The 26,606-nt window shown below is 35.1% G+C and overlaps 2 protein-coding genes across 2 annotated transcripts in view; one reads left to right on the top strand and one right to left on the bottom strand.

The window, feature by feature from the left end:
- Nucleotides 1-10,251, bottom strand: part of 14-3-3epsilon (tyrosine 3-monooxygenase/tryptophan 5-monooxygenase activation protein epsilon) — a 51,899-nt gene extending 41,648 nt beyond the window's left edge. Inside the window, exon 1 of the mRNA XM_088230465.1 lies at nt 10,089-10,251. Within this exon, the coding sequence (XP_088086591.1) occupies nt 10,089-10,152 (64 nt within the window). The 5' untranslated portion in view covers nt 10,153-10,251. The remainder of the gene's footprint in view (nt 1-10,088) is intronic.
- A 1,424-nt stretch (nt 10,252-11,675) lies between these two features.
- Nucleotides 11,676-26,191, top strand: Lztr1 (Leucine zipper like transcription regulator 1). The gene is made up of 16 exons (XM_088230449.1): nt 11,676-11,833; nt 12,035-12,171; nt 13,341-13,512; nt 14,893-15,029; nt 15,659-15,773; nt 16,312-16,475; nt 18,296-18,466; nt 18,972-19,113; nt 19,448-19,611; nt 20,416-20,570; nt 21,293-21,488; nt 21,989-22,137; nt 22,708-22,886; nt 24,545-24,671; nt 24,808-24,965; nt 25,836-26,191. Exons 2-16 carry the CDS (start codon nt 12,047-12,049, stop codon nt 25,968-25,970), a joined length of 2,289 nt encoding a protein of 762 aa, XP_088086575.1. The 5' UTR covers nt 11,676-11,833; nt 12,035-12,046; the 3' UTR covers nt 25,971-26,191.
- Nucleotides 26,192-26,606: the final 415 nt, after the last annotated feature.

The raw sequence follows: 26,606 nt of genomic DNA, 5'->3' as shown, positions 1-26,606 counted from the left end.
TCACCATGTAAAGCGCCCTTGAGGTATTTTATTATGAAAATGGCGCTATATAAGTTATCCATAATTAATTTAATTAATTAACTCTTAAGAGAGAGAATGATAAGTCATTGGTTGATTTGTACGAACCAGTGACGTCGTTCGAATTAGTTCGTCATTATTAAAATATATTTTTTACAATGTAATGTTCCAATTTTTACCGCGCGCAAGAAAACATTTGAGTTCCTCTTTACAGTTGACAACCTTCGGCAGTTAATGCCAACGATTAAGGACGTGACGGGCAATTGGACGGTAGAAAAAGTGAGAGAAATGAATAGTTGTTCGTGGCTACCACTACCCCAGACAAGCATACTTAAGTGTCCGACGGTGCCCTTCTCGGGACGTTAAGTGCGTAGAAAGCCGGTGACAAGACGAACGTGGTCCCAGCGAGTATGGTGATGGGGTGACGTGACAGCGGTACACTCGCCGTCATTGTGATATGTGTACTCGAGAATCACGGAAACGGGGACACTGTAATGGTCGGATATAAATAACGAATGAGGAAATCCCTCGCCGTACTTTACTTAAAACCGGGAGATTGCCCCGCATTGCGGAATAAGGAAGAACTCGAATGTTGTTTTATAAGAAATTTAATAAAAACCGGCGACAGTGGGGGATAATCTATTTGGCTGTGCTGTTTTTTTAATAAAAACCACTAAGTTTTTGACTGTTTTAGAGGACACTGTTGTTTTTACCGATTGAAACCGCGACTAATATAATCTATTGGATATACAATTTCAAGACGCGAAACAATGATTGAACATAATATCAGCCCACTTGTCGATCTTTCTCGTTTTACGTGCATTCTATTACGGGTGGAGAATCTTTCGGGAGGCTTATTCTGTCACAATTTCGTTTCGTAAGTTCGTTCGTTCGTCATATAGCCATCTCACTGTAACGCAAACAAAATCGTATTTCGTTCTTGCTTCCTCTCATAAAATACGAATGAATTTACAGAATAAGGCCATATTTCTAATACACGAAGGTCGCGCTTTTGAAGCCGTCCATTTTTGTCTTATTTTATCGTACGGGAATCGGTGAGGTGTGGGATTGGTTACAATTTAATAGGCAAACATTAGAATGGAATAACGGCAGTAAGAATGTACGGCATCATCGTCATGACTCGGTGTATTTTGATATCACTTTCGTTGTGAGTTTGGGCGGTGGGAATGCATCGGTGGGCGGTCTACGGTGGTACCGTGTCAGCCTGTCCATCGCATTGTGTTGTCACAAATTAAACCGCGACAAGTGTGGCTAGCATATAAATCCAACGGAGAACCGCCACCGCACCATACAAAGCCATCGACTCCAACCAAACCTAGTTTAAAGTTTGTTCGAATATTGTATATATTCAAATATTTTAGTATGCAGCGTGTTTTCGTTAAATAATACTTTAAATTTTTCATTTATCGGAAAATAATATTCTATGATTCTGGAATGGTATCGTTAGAATGGAAATGAAGTAAGTTACTATGGGCGGGACAATAAACTGTTCCTCCGCCGAAGACAGATAAAAAATATTTTCGATCGTAAACCCGGTGAAGGCGGAAAACGTTGTTTATTACTCGCTCAACTATCAAAATAATTCATGGAACATTCGAGTCATTTCCGCGAGATACGCAATGGGCTAAAAATGCAAATAATACATTAAAAATATAAAATAATCGCTAAATTATGCATTATTATCGAGTAATAATAGTATTTAATTGACTAGTATTATATACCACAGCTACCATCACTCGGTTCCCTTATTTTCCAAGTCGCGGGTGAGAAGTGAGGTGAAAATGCTCAGAACGATGACAGGGATCGCATATTCACATATTCAATTATAACAACTAACTTATGTGGCGGAAATGAGAAGCCTACGCTCCGTCGCAGGCAGAGCTCTTAGATATCGGATCAGAAATGAGATGGTAAGATCTGTCTGTGGTGTTAAAGAATCAAATCGAATCTAAATCATTTGAATAAATCCGTAGCATGTGACAACAAAATAAATTGTTTTGATTAAATTACAAATTTAAAAGCTTCAATTAAATTAATTTAACAATAGAATCACTATGTAAAGCGCCATTGAGGTATTTTATTACGAAAATGGCGCTATATAAGTTATCCATAATAATAATAATAGTGAGGTGGGGAAGAAGCAAAAGGCGCTTCTGAAGGAACCGCGTGGAAGATATCGAGACTTGCGAGAGGACCGAAAACAACCCTAGCAGCAGGAGTCCGCCGAAAAAATGGAAGTATAGGGATATGGCGGCCTCCGTGGTGTAGTGGTCAAGACGCTTGACTCACACACGAAAGGTTCCGGGTTCGATTCCCGGTGAGAACACAAAAATTAAAATGTGTATTTTCTCAAGCCTGGGTGTTCTGTGATGTAATTCACCACTGTAATTGGGCCTCCTGGCCTGTTGTGGTGCAAAAATAAATAAAATAAAATAAAAATATCATCCCAGGACAGTCCACCTTCGCGAACAGGTCATACGACCTAGATCACGAGGAAGAAGAACATTCTCAATGAGGAAGTTCGGTGGTTACTTTTGTTTGTTAATAGACTAATATCAAACTAAGTCAATTTAAAAAAAAAAACATTTTGTGTATCGAATTACCATCGCTATGATTTTTTTAAAGTTTGATAATTTTGAAATTACTCCGCCGCGACGTTAATAGTTGTCGTTGGTGAGTTGTCGTGACATTTAAAAAGTGAGCCCCGTACATGAAAACACGCTAAACGTGGCTTCCCGGAACCCGAAAATAAATCAAAACATAATTGATTGGCCATTCTTAACAGTTGTTCACTTAGACGTTTATAAGTAGTTTATTTTTTATAACAATAATTAAAATGCAGTTCCACCGAGAAATGTCGGTAGAAAACCCTAATCTACAGTTTGGTTTAGTATACATTTTTATGAAAACGTATTTTTATTAATTATTTTCATACGTTTCTAAGAAACTTCGTCGTACAATAATTAAATGCCCTAATTTTGACAGCGTGGAAGAAAAAATTTTTTATATCAAATTTCCCGTAGCATTGGACCTTCTCATTATTAATTTTAACTAGATACCAAAATGCAAACATTTTCTTTCATTTTATTTACAGCCTTTTTAGATAACAGTCCCTCTCCCCAGGTTGATAGTGTTAACGTGAGTTACTAATTATTATTTGCTGTGTGTACATAGTGGATACAAACGACATGACATTATAATTGTCGAGTATCTCAGACGTGCCATATTATTGTAACGGACATTTTGCTGAAAAATAACAATAGTTAATTTGTCAGGAGTTTAGTCTACTCGGTGCTTGTGCTTGTACCGAGTGCTAAGTTTGCTTAGCTTATAACTGATGTTATTACAATCGGTAGGCACTCGGACAGACTGTTTGTATTCTGCAAATATGTTCAAGGCGATAGCGTTACGCAACTCGTGTGAAGACTGTGACGGATCAAGTTCAATGGATACTTATTAATTATGGCAATACAGAGCCTTTACGTCAGTATGGCAGTCAAAACATTATCTCAAAGGGGTGGGACGGTATTCACTTTCATGGGGTATCAACTATTTATTTTCTAAACCTTGATCTTACTTTTGGTAAAAGTAAAAAATAAATATCTTTTAAAAATGGTGACTCGGCTGTGTAAAATCACGCCTGTCTGATGGCAAAACGATGCATAGTTTTGCCGTAATACGGCTCTAAATATTCTACTCTCTGAGATCTGTCATATATTAAGGTATTGAGGATTGTTTTTTATAAGGCTTCCTAGTAAATTGGAAACTTGGTGTAGCTATAGAAAAAATCTGATTTAAACGCTATAAAACAGTTTAAAGGCTATTATCTCAGTTAGAGCTTTTTTGAGGTGCATCGTTTTGCCATAAGACGGACGATCGGTGCTTTATCATTGCACGAAAGCAAATACAAAAATAATAAACGTTCGAATCATTCCGATTTCTAATCACAAATGTCATAGTGGGAATACTAGACCCCCTATTTCAAACTATCTGTATGTATATAAAATATGGATAATCTAACGGGCCCAAATACACAAGAACCGTTTATAGGAAGCAGACGTTATAATTATCTGTAGTGTGTAGATTATTTATTACCTTATTACAATACAAACGGTTTATGTTTGACTGGTAAAACAACCTGAGTGGAGAGTATAAATATTATCTTTACGATGCGTAGCGTAATATTTCGGTAGCGGCTTCCAACTAAGCCGATAACATCAAAGTGGCTTTACCATCCCCGAATATCACACGGCCACAGAACATAATCTGTGTATTAAACTACAATTAACATCAATCTCCAGCGATTCGAGAAGAGCCCTGTGTGAAAGAAAGGTAACGTTGAAAATAAAAACAGATGCAATATTGTTAAATAATCTTCGAGCTAATAAGAAATTATGTACAATACAAAAATGGCGATTTATCTGCCCCCTTTCGAGGAACCAGAATGAGAGAAATACTATGCAAATTAATGACTATTACATTATTTACAATATTAGCATAAATCAATTACTTTTTTTGTGTGAACTACCACGTGTTTGACTATATTCATAAACGGAATCTATACATACGTATTTTAAGCACTGTTCTGACTAGATGTAAAATGCTTAGCATAAAAAAAAATTAGAACAAACAAAAATTGCGCGGCAATGGTGAAAATCAAAAATAGGGAGGAAGCTGTTTGGTTTTAGATTTATCTAAGCGTGGGAGAGTGCGATAGTGATCGAACTTCTCCTAAAAAGGGAATATTGAAAAGTCATATTCGCGATCATTATAAATTTAGCTAATGTGTAAAATTGGTAGAAACACCCATAAACTAGACATTTAAAAACAAATTAATCATCATTTCGATATTCGCGTCTAGTGGTGTATAGGGCACTCCAATTTCAGCCAATCTAGAACATTTTTGTTACATATGTGAGGTGATCAATGACGCTTCGGGTGCCGGCCCAGGAACATTGAAATTTTAAAACCAATCTTTCCCGTCCACCCTGTCAGGAATCGAACCCGGGACCTCGAGAAAATTAGGCGAACCGATGGCCGGCCGACCGACCAAGATGCCGACCACTGCACAACGAGGTAGACTCCTATTGATTGACTTTTTCGGGATTTTTACCTGTCAAAAAGGCTCGTCCAGGGTTCTCGTTCTTTTTCACACTCAGAACTGCATTCTTTACAGACAGGACACAGAATAACACAAAAATAAAAATAAAAGCGACGCAGAAAATTACACTTGCAAAATATGACTAAAATCACGATTTTCTTTCTTTTTTTACAACCAAGGGGTTGTTTCAATATTTTTATAATGAATATTTTTGCAAAGCTGACAATAATAATCGAAATTTAGATATAATTATTCGGTCTTACGAGGGATATTTGAAGTAGAACATGCATTGAGCGCGAGTGATTCGCTTGTCTCGCGAAATTTTAATTAAAACGTTGATTTAATAGCGGGGAGTGTCCAGTTATTTTTTAATTAGAAAATAATAGTAGTCGAATGGTCGACTAAATGGTTAGATTTGAAGATGTTTTTTTAATAAAAAAAGAAAACTAAATTATAGCACTTGATTTTCATCGAATGTGAACATTTTTACGCGAATAAACGTTAGAAACCATGATTTTAAAAATATTCCAATTATGTTCAGAAGTTGTAGACGGGATTTCGCTCTATTGCATAAAACAAAAGCGTTGCATTTTTGGTTTGATTTTTCGTTTAACAGACATGTAACGACGGTTTCGTCGCTGCGCTTGTGATTCTCGGCCTGAGTACCTACGGCCAATTGTTTTGCAGTAAACCTAGAATATTTTTGTCCGTATGGGCGGCTATACAGCGGTAGTGGCTTATTACTCTGAGATATTATTGTATGCGTTATTGCGTTTGCCTGATCCGCCAAAGAACAGTTATTTATCAAGATAATAATAATACTGCAACTGAAATGACCATTACCATGACCTGTAGTGCAAAAAAAAATACTCACGTCCAAAACATTGAAGACAAAAACAAACAAGCATACAAACAACCACGCCGTTTCGTGGGCAGAGGATAGAACGCCACAATACTGTCTTTGCATAGACCTCGCTTCCTTTATATTCATATATCGTCTCGTGCACGCGCGCCGATCATTCGGACAAGTATTTGTTGGATTTGGTAATGCCGTGACTTTCTCGATCTTCCTCGTTTTCTGCATCCATCAACATTCGCATTGTAAATCGTTTTAGCCGTTCTTTCGCCGTCCATTCGCACTACATGCCCAAACCAACGCAGAACTCCTTTCTTGATTTTGTCGGTAATACTTGCAAATCGCCCGTTTAGTGCCATCTTTGACTAACAAAGTATTGACTCTGAGATGATCTACCTTTCACCAGTAGTCTCGTATCCATATTAAAATAATACAAATGTTGAATTTAGCAACATAGTGACATCTTCACTGAATACAAAACGGAAGTGTGATGAAATAGGTAGATTGCTTACTTAATGACTTCTGACAGTAAGCCGAAGAAAGTTTAGAAAAATAGAGGTTCAAACAGTTAGAATAGGCCTTCCATGTTATCTGCTAAAATAGCTGACCAATTTGTGGTTTGTTCTTTACAGCGTTGTACATTTCCGTTGACAATATTTCAATAATAATTAATCGCTCGAGGAATGCCAAACAAGTGTGAAAATCCCTGTCCTATTTCATTGAAAATAATTTTATGAGGTAACTAAAATATGTACTTCTTATTACGAGGCTATTGTACATGAACTATTTGCAACTGTATTGATCATTACCAAAACATAATAATATCCTTTCAACTACTACAATCGCGCCATTTCCCGTAGAAGCAGACGGAGGATGGAACGCAACCGATTTATTTATCTTTTATTCTGGTATAAATTTCTACATCATTTCGCTTTCTACAATACCTTGTCACGGTTGAATTGAAGCTTTTGATTCGTCTTTCTTGGTCGTTCTCGTCGGCTTATGCAGTGCTAATATCTGTTCCTTAAAGCTGAAAGGTTGGAAGTCACATTTTTTGCAAAATTGAGTTATGAATGTCATTTTGTTAATATATTCAGATTCTATTAATGCTAAAAACATTTGATTCTTTCGGTATACCACAACTGAAATAGCTTGTTCTAAAACACCAGTAGCGCAGTAATAATATTCATGTCTTCAACAAAATTCAATGGTTTGCTGGTATTAAAGCAGTGGATACCGAATAAATTCCACAATTTTTATAACTACCCCTGACGCAGCGAGGGATTTTGCGCAAGATTAAGTCTTATTTTCATAATCAACCATACTTAACCATTATGTCATTTCTTTTTCCGTTAATTTCATTATTTTACTTTGCTTTTTTTCACATATTGCTAACTTTCAATTATTGTTTTATTGCTATTAATATCATGTCATTAAATTTATATTTACCTGTTATTTTCATAAAGCAATAATTAATGGCACGTAATTTAATGTTTTCGCCTAAAGAAAGTTTTATAAATACACTGTTTTTCATTCGATATTCTACATAACTTTTTATACTAAAGTCCGGGGAGGAATTAGGGCGCGGGCCGGGTGGTTAGAACAAAAAACCTTTAAGTCCTATTGTTATTTGATGGTCCATACTTTAAATGTTTTTTTCTTAAATATTCTTATCAAACGCCTATAAATCCCAAAAAACAGCAATAAATTGTGTTTTTACTTCGATGGATACATTTACAACAGTTTAACAACTTTAAACCAGTCTCCCGAACAGTTTACCAAATGTGACTTCCAGCATTTCAGCTTAAAGGTACAGATATTACAGTGCTAATATAGCATGGTTGAAGAACCCAAAGAAACCAGAAAAATATTTGACAGGATGGATACAGCCAACGAGACCAATTTTCCTTAATTTAATATGAAATCACATCATAAATAATCATGTAAATAGAAAAATATCTCAACGGGAACAAAGAATACGGATATGGACGTCTAGGCATTTGCGGGGATTATGATCTGTCATTGCCTGGTAACGGTTTATAGCAGCTTGGCCAACCGGTCGATTCCCCATTAGACCAGTCGACCGCGAAAAAGCCAAGAAATTGAGCGGTTGGTCAGATTCATCAGTTATCCATTCAATAATTAAGCTTACGAAATGTCCCACAAATTTGCGGAGATGCTCCAAATGAACCAAATTTCGCTGGAAAATATAATTCTTACTCTGCGCTACAATATATTTCTTAAAGCAAGGTCAGGCTCCGGTCTAGATATCTGGACACTGGTTTCCTAAGAGGAATATCCGAATTGTAAAAAATGTACTGATCGATTGCACTTGTATTTTGGTTCGGCACATTTATATGAACGGGCGAATATTTTCATACTTAAGGCAATCGAAAAGTATGGATTAACGTTGGGTTCTTTAAGGTTGGCAATATCCAGCTACAAACCCGACTTTGCTTATCCTAGCGAAATCTCATTTATCTGATCGTATTGCATGCGTGATAAAAAAAGTTTTTTCATTAAATGTATGGCAAAGTTTATGATAAAACTCTGATTAAATAATCGGTAGATCGCACGGACTCTGGACGGTGAAAAGTAGATCTCAGAAACTTAAGATTTCTGTATGAAAAGCAGAATATGCATACATTTGTTTATTTGAAACATTTTCAATTATGGGTTACCGATAAAGATACTTGAAATGTTCATGCAAATATACTCATTTTCGTACACAAATATCGATTTTTCTTTATACAGTCGAAGATTACTCTGTTAACTTCCCATTGTAATCGGGGCCCTGGTCTGGTGGCTACCCCGCTCTATAAGACACTTAAAACAAAGTACATAATACATAATTAAGTACACCACCATTTTTTTTCTAGGTAAAAAGAATAACTTTTTTAAGAAATTTTAAAGGCAGAATGTTTATTTATCTTAAAAAATAGGACATTTAATAAGTTTTGAAAAATATTACTCCAAAAATGGTGTTCTATAATAGATTAAGTGGTCCATTTACACACCGTGTAAGGTAAATTCAGTACTTTTCTACAAATATTTAGACGCACTCGAAATATGTACACAAATACTGAGCCCACAAATCAAGGGTGGAAAGTGAGACATGCGTGCATCCAGTATTAAATGGCGTTGTGGTGAAATGGTTTTCTATCCTCTCTGCCTACATTTACTAGTTATGAACCAAATTTACACTTAAATAGTCTACAGTACTTAGGATTTAATATTATTTCATTAAAATATTCCGGCAGAACATAATTTGTTATTTTGATTAACATGTGCGAGTTATTTGCATTTTTAATATTTATGAGAAAAGCGTGTTATTTAATTACATACTGATGAATCGAAGATAAGAAATAAATCGCATAACATTGTTTGCGGTTATTTAATCTTACAACATCGATAAAAATTTAAAAAAACAACTGAACTAAAATATACATTTGAAAAATAATGTAATCGCCACAAAGAAAATTTGACAGACTTGTAAGGTGAAATAATGCCGGCATTTTCTATTTAAATTCAGCTTTATTTATATTCGTTATTTAAATGCGCTTAAAATGACATTTCAAATGTAAATGTGTTTATTTAAAGGTGGGGTCGCACATTTCATATCATGTTCAAGTGCACGCCTAACATTAGTGTTAAGATTGACAGATGACAAGAAGAAAGCTGTTAATATACACATTTAATTTACAAATACAAAACATATCACAATACAAGTCATTCGTAAATGAAAATTCGTCTGAATCACTAAATAAAACGGTTTACTTTACATTTAAAAATGGTAACTATAGGAATCTCAGAAAACGTCGCGAACCGGGCGATGACGCATCGATCGACGACCCAACCTAAGCGTAAACTATAAATTCAAGGGACACAAATATCTGTAATGAGCATTTAATAAGCATAACGGGAACAAAATTTCGATAGAAGGACATTTGAGTAATGAATTTTGCAATAACATGTTTGATTAAGGCATTGTAATAGTACTCGGGCAGCGTCAAATCGCCCTTCAACTGTCGGCAAATTTGAGCGATACATATCTCAGTAAATAATAGCGTAAAAGGACAAATATGTACTTACCATCGTAACGCTCGGCTTGTTCAGCCAGCTTTGCTTTATAAACATTATCCTCCCTTTCCGACATTTTAGATGTTTTACGATTTATCACCAACTGCACTAAATCGCCAGCTCACGATTTTACCAAGATGGCCGCGCCCGCCAACACAAGAATACTTCGATCTGTAACTGCGAAAACCTGACTGTGACGTAAATCCTGCTGCTAACTTCCGGTTTTTAAAACAATGTTGCCCGTTATAACAACATATATACTTCAGGTACTCAAAGATAAAAAATATTAATCTGAAAAATATTAGTTAGTACCTACGTGTGTTGGTCAAATATTAAAAAAATAATCGTAATATAATAATAATAAGACTTGGTATAAAATGCTGCAAAACGTATTTTTGAGTATATTTTTATTCACGCATTTAAAAAAAGTACTTTAAAAAGCAAATCGTATTAATGATATAAACATCATTTAATTATTGTAGTAAGTGCGTTTTTCCAAAAACATATAATAAATACAATTTTACGACTGCGTAAAAAAATATGATATCTATAATGCCATTAATTTAGAAAACAACTGTTTACAATACATTATTACTTTTACTTCATCATAAAATAATACAGGTAGTACATAAATATTTATTTCATTAATTATTCTTTTCCGCAAGAATAAATATTGAAAAAGAATGGCATATAAATACAGATACAAAACATATACCACTGTTCAATTTTTAATAAAATATGCCAGTGAATATATAATAATTGGACCATACATTTTATTAAACGAAGAAACATTATTAAAAAAATATGACACGAAATATTTTTGTTACAGAATGAAATTATATTAGTAGGTAGTCTTGATAACTCGTTCGGAAAAACTCAAAATATTATTAAACAAATCAATTGGTTCAAGAAGAAGCATAAAATTGCTAAAAATAAATTTAGGCAATGCCTAGTAGGAGAAATAATTCAGTCAAATGAATTTCACTTGCATCAATGAAAGTTTCAGTTCTTAAAACGTCACAAAAACGTACCGATGGAAGAATGGAAGGAATGTGAATGTTCAAACACAGGCAGAATGGTAAATGTTACACAGTGTGTAAAGTGTTAATCTTATTTTAATCTTACCTTCTACATCTCTATTGTAATAGGTATGTAATTACTTTGTAATAGTCAATAATATCAAAACAAAAGTATCAATTTTAAAAACGGATTTGGATGAAAAAAATAATACCATTTCAAAACTCTTGCCCCTTTTGATTTTTGATAATTGAACATAGAGCTTTCATCACGATAACGATTAAAAAATATTTACAAAACTTTTCTTAGAGGCAACAAAGAAAAGTTTCTCACGTTATTATGATAAGTGATATATTTTTTATTTTAATACAATCAGTTTTTCCATTCTTAAAAAATATAGAACAAATCGCTACACGTTCATCCAATATCTCCCAAAATTCGTCTTGTGCGCATTCTTCATTGTCCTTTGCGGCATCCATTTTTCAACGTTCAATACTTGTCATACTTGAGTCGTTAGTTAGTGTTGCCACGCGCATAAAAAAACTACAAATGTCAAAACCGGTGGGCGTTCTAAGTCCATCTATGGTCAATAAATTTTGATTCATAAGAACTGAGAGATTACTTTCGTCTTCTGTCATCTAATTAATAGTCTAATACAAATACATAATGATACCGAACGTTCTCAGTTAGTAATAAAAACGCGAAGTGTGTTTATCAGATTGTTTGTAATAGTACACAAGGTAATTTTATATTTTGTCTAATAAGAGGATTTGTTTTGAATATTTTTACGCCTTTATCTGTTTTGCGTTTCTTTAAGAAATCCGTTTTTATTGAAAACATGTATTAAAGTTTGATTTGTGTGTATTCTTTGGGAATAATACATTATTGTTCATGTTTCTTTTATTCATAACTAGAAGTATTTATGTTATATATTATTTTAGTTATTCTAGAAAATGTCGGAAGTAGCCATACGAACTGGAACTGAGAGCGACAATGGACTTACATTGGAATTCGGCCCGTTTGAAACAGTTCATAGATGGAAACGAATGCTGGAATGTGATGAATTTGTCGGTGCTAGGTAAACATGCCATTTTACTTAGTATATATTTTAATTAAGAATGTGGTCTAATCAAAATAGGACCAGAACTCGGGACAAGTGTCATCGACTCGATGGCAACTGTCAGGTAAAACCCCTGAAAAGGAAAATCCAAGTGTAGATAAGTCCGGTTCATAGTGTTATAGTTGACGCATTCTCCTACCATATTTGAGGTCCTGGATTAGATTCCAGGGCTGCAATTACAAATGCTATCTTCATCGGCACATATCGAGACGGTATACGTATCTTTTTTATCTCAGTATGCTCCACCGACCTGCCGATACGTGCTTTCATCACGTCATCTCAGAAGCCATATGATCAAATTCGACAAATAAGTGGCGCTGAATCTTTACTCTGCGTTCTATGCTAAATTAAAATTTAAGTATTTATTTTTCGCATTTTAAATATGTAACCAAATATAAACAAACATCCATATAATCCAGAAAGTATTTGACTAAATATCAATATAAAAATAATTACTTTTATTTCTCTTTCGTATTTTAAATATGCTTCTGTGATAAAAACCAACCACTTTAAAAAAATAAAAAATTGAAATGAATTGCAATTAAAGCAAAAAGTGCTGTCTTGGACATGACTTTTATATGACATTTGAGAATTTCTAAGACGATATGGTTAACTTTTAGTCCATCTTTGTCTACTTTGGTATTACAAGTTGGCGCTATCGATACGTCGATAATTGCATTTAGGATGATAAGAAAAATAGAATAATTATATTTATTTTTCATTGTGGCAACATTTAAAAGAAAATCTTAAACGTCACGTGGTCTTATGCGTGCGCTATATTACTCTGAGTTTTCAAACTTCGCCGCTAGATGTTTTTTTATTAACTATCGGAATTAAATGATAAATAAAAAAATAATTAAAAAATCACTGAAATTCCTCATCAAAATCATCAACTGTTAATTTAATTGTGTGCGTGCAACGTTTGTGTTAATGGGTGTGTATGTGAAAGTGTGAGGGTGCTTGTGTATGTTTATTTATAGCAAAGACAGTATAGGAGAAACTTACAAAGAAGTTTGATTATGCTAGATATATTTTGAGACAAATCTCCCCTCTTTTTCCTCATTTATAACACAAAGCCAATTTGCTGTTTGATTTTTCTGTACTTCTTAATTTTTTTCTTATTGCAGGCGCAGCAAGCACACGGTGGTGGCGTACAAGGATTCCATTTATGTTTTTGGAGGAGACAATAGCAAGTCTATGTTGAATGACTTGCTTAGGTTTGATGTTAAGGAGAAATCGTGGGTGCGAGCTTTCTCCACTGGTATCCCACCCGCTCCCCGCTATCACCATTCGGCTGTTGTAAGCTTCTACACATTTCATTTTTTTCGAAATCCACTTTGTGAACCAACATTTTGAATATTGTAGCGTGATGATTAATACCCCACACCGAAGCTAACTTCACACAATACAATTTTAGTTAGTAAAACACCCACTAGGTAGTGCTGTACACTATGTTTGTAGTGCTTAATTGTGCGCTAAAAATTATTGTGTGTGGTGATGTACGTGCGCACATTTTTAATTGTGTGATTTCACATCGACAGAAACAGTATTCGCAAAGGCAAGGTTGCCAATAGTAATGAGTTATTCTTTAGGGTTTGCCAACTTACGTATCTTACGGTTAACAATAATTGGTTTTCAAAATATTATCAATTTATTCTTATATACCCAAGAATGTTGGAATTCCGAAATGAATATGGACTTTTCTTTGATATTTTTAGTAAGGACATCTCTAAATAACAAAAAAAAGTTTTGCTTATTAAAGTTAGTATTTGAGATTTTACATTATATGTGAAAAGATTATTTTACCTTCGAAAAAAAAAGTGCAACTAATTATGGTTTATTTTTTATTAAATCATACAATTTTTTTTGTACTCCCAGGAGTTACAACAAACTCATTTTGGGACAAAAAAAAATTTGCATGAAGGTATGGTAATAATATAAATTACAAAGATATATTAGTTTTTTATGGAAATAAAAGACGTGATGCTTAAATCGACAAAGGAGACTGGGCAAATTTGTGTGGAAAGTGGTCTATGAACCAATAGAGATACGATTTTGATATTTGTATTAGGTAATATAAAACCACACCTCTGTGCCAAGGGGCATCAAAATCTGACCCGACTACAGTTTTGAGAAAAATGACATTGAAAATAAATATATTTTTGTGACATTTTTCGTTTGAAAAACGTAATAGTCTTGGTATTTCTGCAATTATTTGTTCCATTTTGTGCTCCACTGCTGGAAAAGTCCTCCCTATCTCAACATTTTATTTTTTAGTAAGAAAAAAAAAACAGATAACCAGAGGTCGAGGGTAACAAAATAAAAATATGTTGCAAAGCAAACTGTAATTATTCCTTATTTTTTATTTTAAAAATCTCAAAACTGTTCGGTCAGATTTTGATGATGTCGTAACAAAAAATAATTGTGTACATGTGTACTTTAAAAAAATATTTAGATATCTCTATCGGTTCATAGAACCCAATCGTGTCTCCTTTGGATTAGCCATTATCAAGTATCACTCCTCCTTTATTTCTGTGATAAATTACAATGAACTTACATCAAGAATTTTCACTAAAAAACTTTAATGACACAGAAACTAGTTTCTCTTCAAATCAAATACGTATTTAATTATACTCACATCATGTTACTCAAAGGTATGAACATTCTTTCTTTTGATAGGTTTATGGATCGTCTATGTTTGTATTTGGTGGTTATACGGGAGACATATTGGCCAACTCTAACCTAACCAACAAGAATGATCTGTTCCAATACCGCTTTCAATATGGCCAGTGGGTAGAATGGAAAATCAATGGGATGTAAGTGTATTTTCATAATAACTAGGTTACTTTTAGAAATTTACAGAATTCCGTCCGAAAAATCCAGAAAGTGCCTGATTAAATATCAATAAGAAAAAGGAATATTTTTATGATGTAATAATGTAATAACTTATATTTACATAGAAGTTATTCATTTAAAAATACTTGGTACTTTTATATTTTTATATTTTGTTTTATATGTGTCTATGCTAGTAATTTGTTATTATTCCAAAAAACAAATATTACATGTCAAATGCGTAATTCACACGAGGACAGGATAATATTGTCTTGTCCCAGCTTCGGACCTATTGTCCTATTGAAAACAGAAATTTAAAGGATAGGACAATGGACCAAGAGATAGATGGGTAGGCTATCTCTGCAGGATAATGGCTTACTCCCACCACAGCGCACGTCGTCGTGTATCTATTTCCACAGCTTTCAGCGTTTGAGCTACAGTCAAATTGTCCCACTGTCTTTTCCTGAAGAGTTGAGGCTGGTAATGGACAGTATTGTCCTCGTGTCAACCTTGTTTAAGTGCAAACACTCTAATCACTAAACCAAAAAGTGCCATATATTTTTTAAATTATCAAGTCGTTAAGTAAAATGCCCATTATTTGTTGACTTTCTAGAACTCCCGGTGCGAGATCAGCTCATGGAGCAGCCGTGTATGACAACAAACTCTGGATCTATGCCGGCTATGACGGAAACGCCAGACTTAATGATATGTGGACTATTAATCTTACTGTGAGTACTCTAACAAATTTTTGAAAATGATAACACAAGATTAACACTTTTATTAATTAAAATTAAGAGCCCCAACATAACAAATTTACCAATCAGCATGTCAGTGAGACCTCATAAATATATTGACAGTCTACGAACAAATGCAGGTATTAATCCTTTCAAAAAAATTATAAAAATTGTTTTAATAAAAATAAAATACATACTTTGAATGACGTCACAAGTCCAAATCAGCCAATTATAGAGTGTAGTGATAGATTTCCGATTTACGGGAAGCTGTTTCACCAATCACCAGAACTCACCGTAGAGAACTTGTGACGTCACAGATGGAGTAATTCCAAAATTGCAAAACTTAAAAAAAACATAGCGCTGACAATACGATACATAAAAATATATTTAAAAAAAAATTGGCTTAGTTTGATAATCTATTAACAAATTTAAAAAAATGTATAAACCACTGAATTTTGTCATTGCTCTGATAGCCTGGCAATCCATTTTTCTGTCCCAGTTTTTGTAAAAGAATATTTCATTTGAATTACAGGGCGAGAATCGAGCATGGGAGGAAGTACAACAGAAAGGACAATGCCCACCAACTTGCTGCAATTTCCCGGCTGCTGTGGCACGCGGCCACATGTTTGTATTTAGCGGACAGAGTGGAGCCAAAATCACCAACACCCTTTTCCAGTTCAACTTTGCCGAGAGAATGTAAGTACAGAATCCCGATGCACTGGGCTTACATTTTCAATCAAACCATCACGCCGTTAACCCTAGGGGTGGGCAGAGGGGATATAGTACAGTCCTCTCTTTCTCGAGATTATTCTTCCGATTTTGTCATGTCTATCTTCAAGTACTTCCCGGATTTGGTTATGCCATGTCTTTCTCGGTCTCCTCGATTTCTGCATCCTTCAACATTCGCAAGTATGCTAAAATAAATAATAAAGGTGGATTCATTTCCTTGGATGGAAATCAATTCGGGATATCGAAAAATAAAATTCAACTCGACAATGTTTTGAGTATTTCCAAATGTTTGCAGACTGGCATGTGGTTGAAATTCATTCGGCTGAACCAATTACCAGGCAACGCCTGAAAACAATTTTCCAATTTTTATACGACTTCTTTTACCAGTAACTTAATTCAACAATGTTTTGAGTATGTCCAAATATTTGCAGACTGGCTGATGAATCTCACCCACATGATGAAGGTTTCAGCTCTTTTGCTTCACAAAAGTCAACAGATGGAAGAGTTGAGGAAATGTGGATGTTCAAACATAGGCAGAATGGTGAATGTTACACAGTGTGTAAAGTGGCCACATAAACCAGCCAGCGACAGGTCATAAGCCCTGTAAATGCCTAGAATTCTATATTCCCTTCTCTAAAATGTTTTCCCTCTCCGTTGCCACAAACTTAGATTAAAATTGAATGATTCATTATATTTAAAATAAAGGCAACACATAGATTTAATTTTAAATTTGTTAGGAACCCCAGTATCTGTAAGCTTAGTTCTGGACGCTCAATAAAGAGGGAGGTTCACTTTCTGGTCTGGCCTCAGCGATACCGGGGAGATTATAATCTAGAAATCATTTAAAACTAATCTACAAATGAACGTAGTTATGCAGAAAGCAGCCAGTCCACAATTTTGAAAAAATTAGATATTGGTGATATCGGGTGCAGTAAGATCAATTCTATGTTCTGCTAAAAACAGCCGGACCGCTTTCATACAAAAAACTGTAAAAATCACCTTATGAAAATAGTTTCGATCACAAAAACGGAATTTCTCAATTTGCAGAAAACACCCACAGGACTTGAAAAATCTTACGGTACTTTAAAATTCATTTACACTTTTCAAACACATAATAAGATTCTTGTTTGTAATACCAAAAAAACTAATGTATTCATTGTTAATCATTTGTCAAAGTCAAAAACATTCAAACTGTTGTGTAGATTTGATAATTCTCTCTTCTCACAAAGGTGCCATTAATCTCAGTTTCACTTTTCTATGGCTGGCTGCTTTCTGCATAACTACGTTAAAATGATAATTGCCTATGGTATGAGCCCAAAAAGGCCGCTATAAAATGATTAAAAATGTGTATGTTCCGTGCGTCTTGGCCATAGTTGAAACGGCCCGTGCGGGCGGTGCGCGCCACTATTTACAAACGCTGTAGCCGACGCGGTCCCTGGCCTCACTTGGGAGGGTGGCCTCCTGCTTACGCCGGGAAGCCTGACTGCGGCAGACATATATATTTTAAACATCGAAAACAATATGTCTTATGTCTAAAAGTTTAGCTTCTTGGAACAATTGGAAAGAGGGAAAAGTGCGATTTTTGAGAAGCATTATTTTTAATATAAATTTTTGAACAGTTTCTAATGCTTTAATATGGTTGTTGTAAATGACCTCATGTTCCTAATAAAATTATTAAACAATATAATAGCTCGCTTTGAACATTTATCATAACGATGTGGGCTATCCATTAAAATCATGAAAAATGTCACTTGAATTTTATGTTGATCTGTCTGAATTTAAAACAGGTGGACCAGAATTTCAACAGAGCATATTCTGCGGGGGGCACCACCTGCCCCCGCCCGCAGGTACGGCCACACCATGCTGCCCCACGGTCGCCACCTCTATGTATTTGGGGGCTCAGCGGACAACACTCTTCCCAATGACCTACACGCGTACGATCTAGACACACAGACGTGGTAAATAAAACAGTCAACTCTCTTGTATGACATTCATAGAATCAATAGATTTGTAAGATTCATGCTTGTTGATGCCGGAAATTGTTATGCTTCCATGTGTATTTATTACATGTTGAATAATATACAGAGTTAATAATAGAGCGCGAGAGTGACGACTGAACTCTACTGACTTCACTTTTTACTGACTGACAAATTGAATGTACATAAGGGTGCTACTGCTTATATAGTTATTATCCGTAGTGTTCTCTTTACTTTCGAGTGGGTGATGTGATTTTTTGTTATAAGTGGCTTTTAACAGCAGTATTTCATAATCCCTGGACTGGCGCCCGGAGCATGGGACTGATTATCTTCAAAGACTTACAAATTATCACTGATGCTATGTAATTGGATTATAAATGCAGTGCCTTTTGAACCACTAGTTGCAGATAATACAATAATAATGATGGTGAAGTTGATATATCTGTTTTTTGTTTTTATTTTGTTGTAATTTGGTATGTGTTTCCAGGTCGGTTATTCCGCCCTCTTCAGATTCCCAAATCCCTTCCGGGAGGCTGTTCCACGCCGGTGCTGTGGTCGGTGATGCCATGTACATCTTCGGTGGGACTGTCGACAACAACGTTCGGAGCGGTGAAATGTTCCGATTCCAGGTATGGTCCTACTTAATTCTAGTCGGACTTCATTGCTTATCAAGCTCCTGACATATCTACGAGTAGGGTTGGTCGGTTGGTTTGATCACCAGTCAAAGTTAAATATCAAAAGTGGTGGCTGGATGGACATCAGTGGAATAAATGTCCACTCTTCCTTGGCCCTTCGCCTCGTGTATTGGTTGGCGTAGATAATTTTGATTAAAATTGAGAGATATGTTGCATTTGGTGTTCCATCTGGTGCGGACAGAGGTATGATGATGATGACTAATGATCAAACGACCCGACCATAAGTTCCTTAATTTCTGTATTTTAAGTTGTATATTACTGTTCCCAGTTCTCTTCATACCCGAAATGCACCCTCCATGAAGACTTCGGTAGCCTATTAACCTCTGCACAATTCTGTGACGTGGAGTTCCTCGTGGGAGCTGAGGAGTCTCCGGTGCCGTGTCATCTGGCCATGGTCGCTGCTCGCTCGACATTTCTCAGGAATAAAATCAAGTAAGGGACGAGAAAATATCTCAAGAACTCAAGCGACTTCGTTTTAATCAGCGCACAGACTTTCAATCTCCCTCACTTCTTAAGAACATTCATCACAACCGTTGTGCACCAAAATATCTTTCTGAGAATTTAATTTACCTTTCTGACCACGGTTTATAACTTTGCTCTTCTCGGGAGAGAACACTTTCCATTCCTCGACATTTCCAATTCTTTCTTCAGTAATGAGCTACCTCTTCATATAAAAAATGCATGCTTCCTTGGTAAATTTTAAGAAATGCCCGAAACATCCTTAGAACTCTAACTACCCTTCATGTTTTATTCCTTTTCTTTTCTGGATCCTCTTCCCGTCTCCTTCCTAACTCATTATCTGATCCAACATTTCATCATATTATAATGTGTATAACATAAGTACTTTTTATTAATAATGTACAAGCTCTATCTGCTCATTACAAAATAGTTATAATCTGAAAATAAATATGTACATTTTATTATATTATTTTTTTAAGTATAAATTTTGCCCCCATTTGTTTTACCAGTATATTTTTTTGGTTGGCTGGAAGATATTGCTTTTACCAATAAGCTCGCTAAAGTGCATATATTTTCGTACTTAATTAATAAATAAAATATTTAAAACTTTTATGCAAACTAGAAAGAAATTTAAAGCCACTGTTGATGGGCAAACGGGCAATTTTATATAAATTATTGCTGTAAGTTCAGAGACTAAAAATTTTAAACACAAACATTAAATTACTCAATACTCTTAAGAATTTATTGTTGTATAAAATAAAAAAAAAACTCTTTTAGAGCCGCTATAGAGTTGAGAGAAAAGGAGGCTGAAGCCGGAAATCCTTCTGGAAGCGCAAGCATGCTGAAGGTGAAATTACCGGAAACAGAACCAGAGGCATTTAGAATGGTCCTAAACTACATATACACTGATAGAATCGATCCCACTGAGAAGGGTGAGTAGAAAATTATTTAAGTAGCAAACATTTTTATAAACTTATCTGAGAAATCTTAACACCTAAGCATTGACTGTCATTGCTTCCCTCCTTTAAAAAAGTTGCCAGAGAATATTCAAATGCGTTATTAATATTTAAAGCACTTATTTTGTGGCTATCCATGGCATATTTATGGTGTATCATTTTACTTGGTTTATGTCAAATAATTATAATAATGATTCTGACCGGTTTTGATATGCACACTATTGACAAAATTAAGAAGAGGCTGCTGCGATGGTTTGAATAAATCAACAGATGTAACGTGCAGCTGACATGTATCGCTGTTTTGGTCCCGCAATGTTACTATTCTAACATCGTAGCCGGCTACCCCTGCGCACCTCACCCCCTATGAAGGCCTGAAGGAAATCATCTTCACCATAATATTCACTCATAAAAGGTCGTGCATCAGCCTCAGAAGCCAGAGTTATTTATCTCGGCTCCCATACCGCTTTCTTATTTGGAACAGTCATGGTATAAGATATTTGCTTTCAAGCCTGGAGTTCATCTCCTCAGCTCCCAGACTGCTACCTTATTCGGAAAATTAGGGAAACCAAAAATTGTATTTTTGTGTTATAATCTTTCTGCCTTCACCTCTGTGGAAACGCTCGATGGTTGTTTCGAATTCGCCTTCTACTGATTACCTCAAGAAGAGTGTTCTAATGCAAATGTTTTTGGGTGTCCAGTTTCGGAGCCATTCTGTCCGTGGATGGTGGAGCTGGTGATGGAGGTGTACGGCGCGGGGGTGAAACTGCTTATCCCGCGCCTGCAACGTCTATGCGCGCGCTACCTGCGTGCTGGTATCGGGCCCCACACTGTGCTGCATGCGCTCGCTGCCGCGCACTCGCGCCACCTGCTCGCTGTCAAGGAGTACTGCCTCCGGTAAGCTTTTAAACATCACAATATCTTGGTTGGCTGGTTGAAATGGTTCTTTTAACCTAACACCATTTTGTCTTTGTTTGAACATTTAAAAAAAAATTAAATTGAATTTTTTTAAATCCAGCGCCGGATCTAACAAGATTTAGTGCTCTGTGGCTTACTGAAAGGGGAGGGGAATATTCACATTTGTAAATTAATACGAGCATATTATTCTCCCCTCCCTTGTAAGTAGGTGTTCTTCTATTCTTCTCTAATATTTCTTCAATGCTTTCATCTGTTAATTTATTGTGAAGTAAAAGAGCTGGAACCTTTATTGATGTCAGTGAGTACGCACAGCTCACCCACCTTGCGTCGAATATCTGGCCACCTGATATTTTACGCTCTGCCTAAAAGCCTTGTCAGGTATTTGGTATCCGGCCAAATCTACTTCTTTTCTAGAAATTAAATGACGATATTTCATAAAAATGTAATGTTAAAATCTTTCTAATTGGTTTGTCTTGCAGGTTCATCGTGAAGGAATCCAACTACAACCAGATTGTGATGTCCAGGGAGTTTGAGACTCTAGAACAGTCCCTCATGGTAGAAGTCATCCGGAGGCAGCAGCAGCCCTCGCCCAAGTGCGCCCCGGATCCTGCTGAAGAAGTTTGCGAAGGTTGATAATATTATTTAGACAGTGAAAAATCTTTAAATCTAAATACCCACAATTCACATTCTTTAATAATGTTCTCTATATCTTTAGCGTATAAGAGATATAGGAGTGGTGTGAGTACTGAGCCTTTAGGCACTCCAGTAGACACTTGATATTTGGGTGAGCTTTTACCATTAAACAGAACTGCACATTATTCTGCCTGTGCCATGTGCCTGATTCCGGATACCATAAGTTTTTTTAAATATTCCTAGATGTGCAACGGGACCCTAATCAAACCAGGTTTTTTCAGAACTTTTACATACCGAAACTATAAGGTTACTACCTATCACTGGTTTACAGTATCAAATGTAGCACTTGTGTCCAAAAGAGCCAACAACACTAGATGACCAGAGTCTACGGCCGTTATAATGTCAGGCATTACTTCACTCCCGTCCACGTTGAATGAAAATGTTGGTACGCCGATTGCCTTACGGAAAATAGTAAATGATCCTCAAAATAGTAAACATGCCCATGAGAAACTATTTTTGATACCCTGTCACAACATTATTTGATTCTTTTCATCCTTCATCTCAGGCACTACCCTGGAACAAGACATGGCCGTGTTCCTCCAGAGTGGAGGCAGGGACCTGTGTGATATGACCATGGTGGTGGGAGGCTCCACTGTCACGGCCCATAAGGCAGTGTTAGCGGCGCGCTGTTCCTATTTCGAGGCCATGTTCAGGTCCTTCATGCCGCCTGACAACACTGTAAATGTGAGTAGGAATATATTAACTTTAAAATATTTTTTTTATTTGGTTTACAAACAATCAATTAAAAAATGGAAATATTCACATGAAAAAAGGCATTACATATTTTACATCAATTACACGCCAAACACAAATATAAAATACACATTTTAAAATATATTTTTGAACGAAACTGAAATGAAAAATTTCGTTGAATTAACAAAATTAATAATGCGAGTTATTAAAATTAAATTATGGTTAAAGTATTAGTATGAAAATGCATCTTACACACATTTCTTAAACTAAACAATCTGCCGTCAAAAATTACAATATCTTATTATATAATCTGCACAATCTTGGTACATATCATATTGGAAAATTATTCATTTGTAAATCCTTATTTGCAATGTATGAGACTGCCTCATTTATTGATATAATTTATAAATTATTTTTCACACTAAAAGATTCCAAGGAACAATAAATAAATCTAATTAACGTATTACAACAGAGATGAAGAATATTTTAAAGAAAGCAATATAGAAGTCTAGGCATCTGCAGGGCTTATGACCTGTTATTGGCTGGTTTGAGTGGCCACTTTACACACTGTGTAACATTCACCATTCTGCCCATATTTAAACATTTATATTATTTCAATTCTTTCATCTGTCGATGATTGTGAAGTTAAAGAGCTGAAACCTTTATTTATGCGAGTGAGATTCTGTAAAAAAGAAATGTAAATCATTAAACCTAGTACTTAATATAATTGGTACACATGTTATTTATATTTTTATGTATTTCATTGCTTTATGTTTGTTTTTTATTATATATTATACTATATTATTTATGTTTAAGTAACATGTATTCTTGGCACATATATATACTTTATATTTGTATAATAATGATTTTTAATTTCTTACATTTGATTAGCTAGGCATTTATAATTAAGCAGTTTTATTTTTTGTTTTTTTGTTTTTGTTTTATTAGTATAGGACTACTTACGCTCTAAAGATAAAAAAATCTCCATCTTAGAACAGGCTGTGGTGCCATGTTAGACGGAGACTATCATAAACAGAGAACACTCCGTTTTCATTTTACATTAATTTGTTTTATATAGATTCCCTGTTATTAAGTATGTATATTATTTTTTGCAATAAATTTATAAATAAAAATAAATAAAAAATAAAATAAACAGGTCATAAGCCCTGTAGATGCCTAGACTTCTATATTGCCTTCTTTAAAACGTTCTTCATCTCTGTTGTAATATGTTAATGTTGACAGCTCCCCAGGGAGTGGAATCCAGTCCTTGTCTACAAAAATTTGGACAAACTCAAAATATTGTTGTTAAATAAATCTTAACTGATTTGTTTCGATCATTAATATTTCAGCTTTGTTTTAATCGCTAAATAAACCTTGTGTTTCAAAGTAATATAGTTATATCATTTAACTGAAACTGGTTGCCCTAAGATTTTAAATTATTATATGTAATTCGTTTTAAATGAAATCTTAATTATAATATTTATTTATAATTTACATATAATAGGGACTTGAATGCGTTCTCGCTGTTTCCTGACAGTTGAAGTTATCTTAGTATTCGTATGCTGCCAGAAAGATGGGAGAAAGTAGTCGCTAGTAGAGAAAAATACTTTTATGGTTAAATTGTATTTTATAATGCTCTTATTTTTTAGATCCAAATCTGCGACATAAGTCCCTCGAGAGAATCCTTCGACTCTCTGATGAGATACATTTACTACGGAGAAACTAAAATGCCTCCGGAAGATTCTCTTTACCTGTTCCAGGCACCCATTTACTATGGTAAGTACTTTCATTCTATGGCTTCTAAACATCCAGAGTTGATTTACTAACCCTGAAGAGACAAAATGTCATTTGTGATTCAAGAATTCGTAAATTGAGAATTTTAGTTTGATCAAATCTTATTTATATTTTCCAGGGTTCACAAATAACCGTCTCCAGGCATTCTGTAAGCAGAACTTAGAAAATAATGTCACGTATGAGAATGTTCTGCCGATATTACAAGCCGCTGACAAGATGCAAGCTACGGACATTAAGAACTACGCTCTCAGTATGATTGTTCACAACTTTGCCAAGGTGTGTAACATTATTACACTTATTATCGGGGCAGTCGTTAGAGTTATTAAATTACATAATATAAAAATTAACTTTTCCGAGGAAGAGATGAGATTGTTTTCACTTACACATTAAAAGTATAATATATGTAATATAAATTAATGTTATTTGTTTTAAATTAAGTATCCAGATAAACAATAGTTTTTTTCAAATTGAAATTTTTAAAATCCTATGAGAAATAAATGCATTAACTTACAACATAAAAATTCTCAAAACCGCCTTTCTTGTCATGCTCTGTGCACCTGTTACAGACATTTTATTAATCCCACATAATGAAACAGAGATGAAGAACATTTTAGAGATGGAAATATAGAAGTCTAGGCATCCACAGGGCTTATGACCTGTCATTGGCTGGTTTAAGTGGCCACTTTACACACTGTGTAACATTCACCATTCTTCCAGTCCAGTCCTTGTCTACAAAAATTTGGACAAACTCAAAACATTGTTGATAAATTGATAAACCTTTTCTGAATCGCAGATAAAATAAGTTAAAAAATACTTTGAATCCATTAAACCATTTCAAAGTTATTAAATTTTCTCTGTAATTTGATAAAACTTTGGAAATATTATGAAACGCTGGAGTCCCCTACACAATTTAATATTGCATGTTTTGACTCACGGCTCACTGTGGCCTTTTGAAATAATTCTAAGAATAAATTGATTTATTTGTCAGTTTGGAGACAAACTCTGAGCTAGACGCACGTCGGTTTGAATTGTAAAAAATATAAGGGGATGTGGGACTGTTTAAGTACATAAACTACCTAGCATCAGCGGTCGGTTGGTTTGAGTCTCGAGCCTTAATGCGTGACTCGGTTTTGTTTCTCTTTACAGGTGGCAAAATTGCCGCAGCTGAAGAAACTCACCAAGGACCTCCTGCTGGACATCATCGAGGCCTTCGCCGATGAGATGTCGGAAGCGCGCATTTGCCAGGACATGTCCTCGGCGAGCTTACACAGCGACACGTGAGGCCAGCTGGCAGCCGAGAAGGCCGCCACCCCCAAGTGATTTGCTTCGCTCAACCTCGAAGCAACGTAAACAATTATTGTGACGTGCGGAACAAACTTATCCATAGAACTGAGGGTGCAACAAAAATCAAAATCGATTGATTTTTGGTTCAATGTTTAAAATAACCCCTGTTTTCAGATTATTCCATTTAAGTACGTTTGCGAACACTATTAACATAAAAAGATAAGGTTTAAAAACAAACCAGCGAAGTTTCTAAATAAAAATCGTGCACATTAAATTGTGATACAACAAAAAGAGTGTTTGTGTGAATTTGTATGAGAGTAAGTGTAGACAACATTGGTCGAGGTCAACAAACAATAGCTTACTTGATAGCACATATAACCTCAGAGCAATAACGCGCACGCTCCTGCTTATAGAGCCACCCATACAGACAAAAATAGAAGTAGGATTATCAAACGTTGACTGTTTTTGTCTGTAAAAATAAAAAAAAAATATTTTTGAGGTAGTTTAATGTATTACAAATAAGCTATATCATACGATGATATTTTCTTTTTCATGTTTGTTTTTCAAAACTTGCATTGAAGAAGCACTAACTTTGCGGTTATTCATAATTAAAAGTAAAATAAAACAAATTAT

The sequence above is a fragment of the Micrasema longulum genome, unplaced genomic scaffold, assembly GCF_059751315.1.
Source record: "Micrasema longulum isolate JH-2025_06_02 unplaced genomic scaffold, ASM5975131v1 h1tg000769l, whole genome shotgun sequence".
Taxonomy (NCBI): domain Eukaryota; kingdom Metazoa; phylum Arthropoda; class Insecta; order Trichoptera; family Brachycentridae; genus Micrasema; species Micrasema longulum.
Note: the sequence above shows the minus strand (reverse complement) of the source record. Positions and strands in the feature narration are given on the sequence as shown.

Bases quoted from the DNA above. Each gene is read 5' to 3' on its own strand.
- Lztr1 (XM_088230449.1), top strand. From the start codon at position 12,047: ATGTCGGAAGTAGCCATACGAACTGGAACTGAGAGCGACAATGGACTT. The intron at 19,612-20,415 runs GTAAGGGACGAG...AAACTCTTTTAG, and splicing joins TTTCTCAGGAATAAAATCAA to AGCCGCTATAGAGTTGAGAG. The intron at 21,489-21,988 runs GTAAGCTTTTAA...TTTGTCTTGCAG, and splicing joins GTCAAGGAGTACTGCCTCCG to GTTCATCGTGAAGGAATCCA.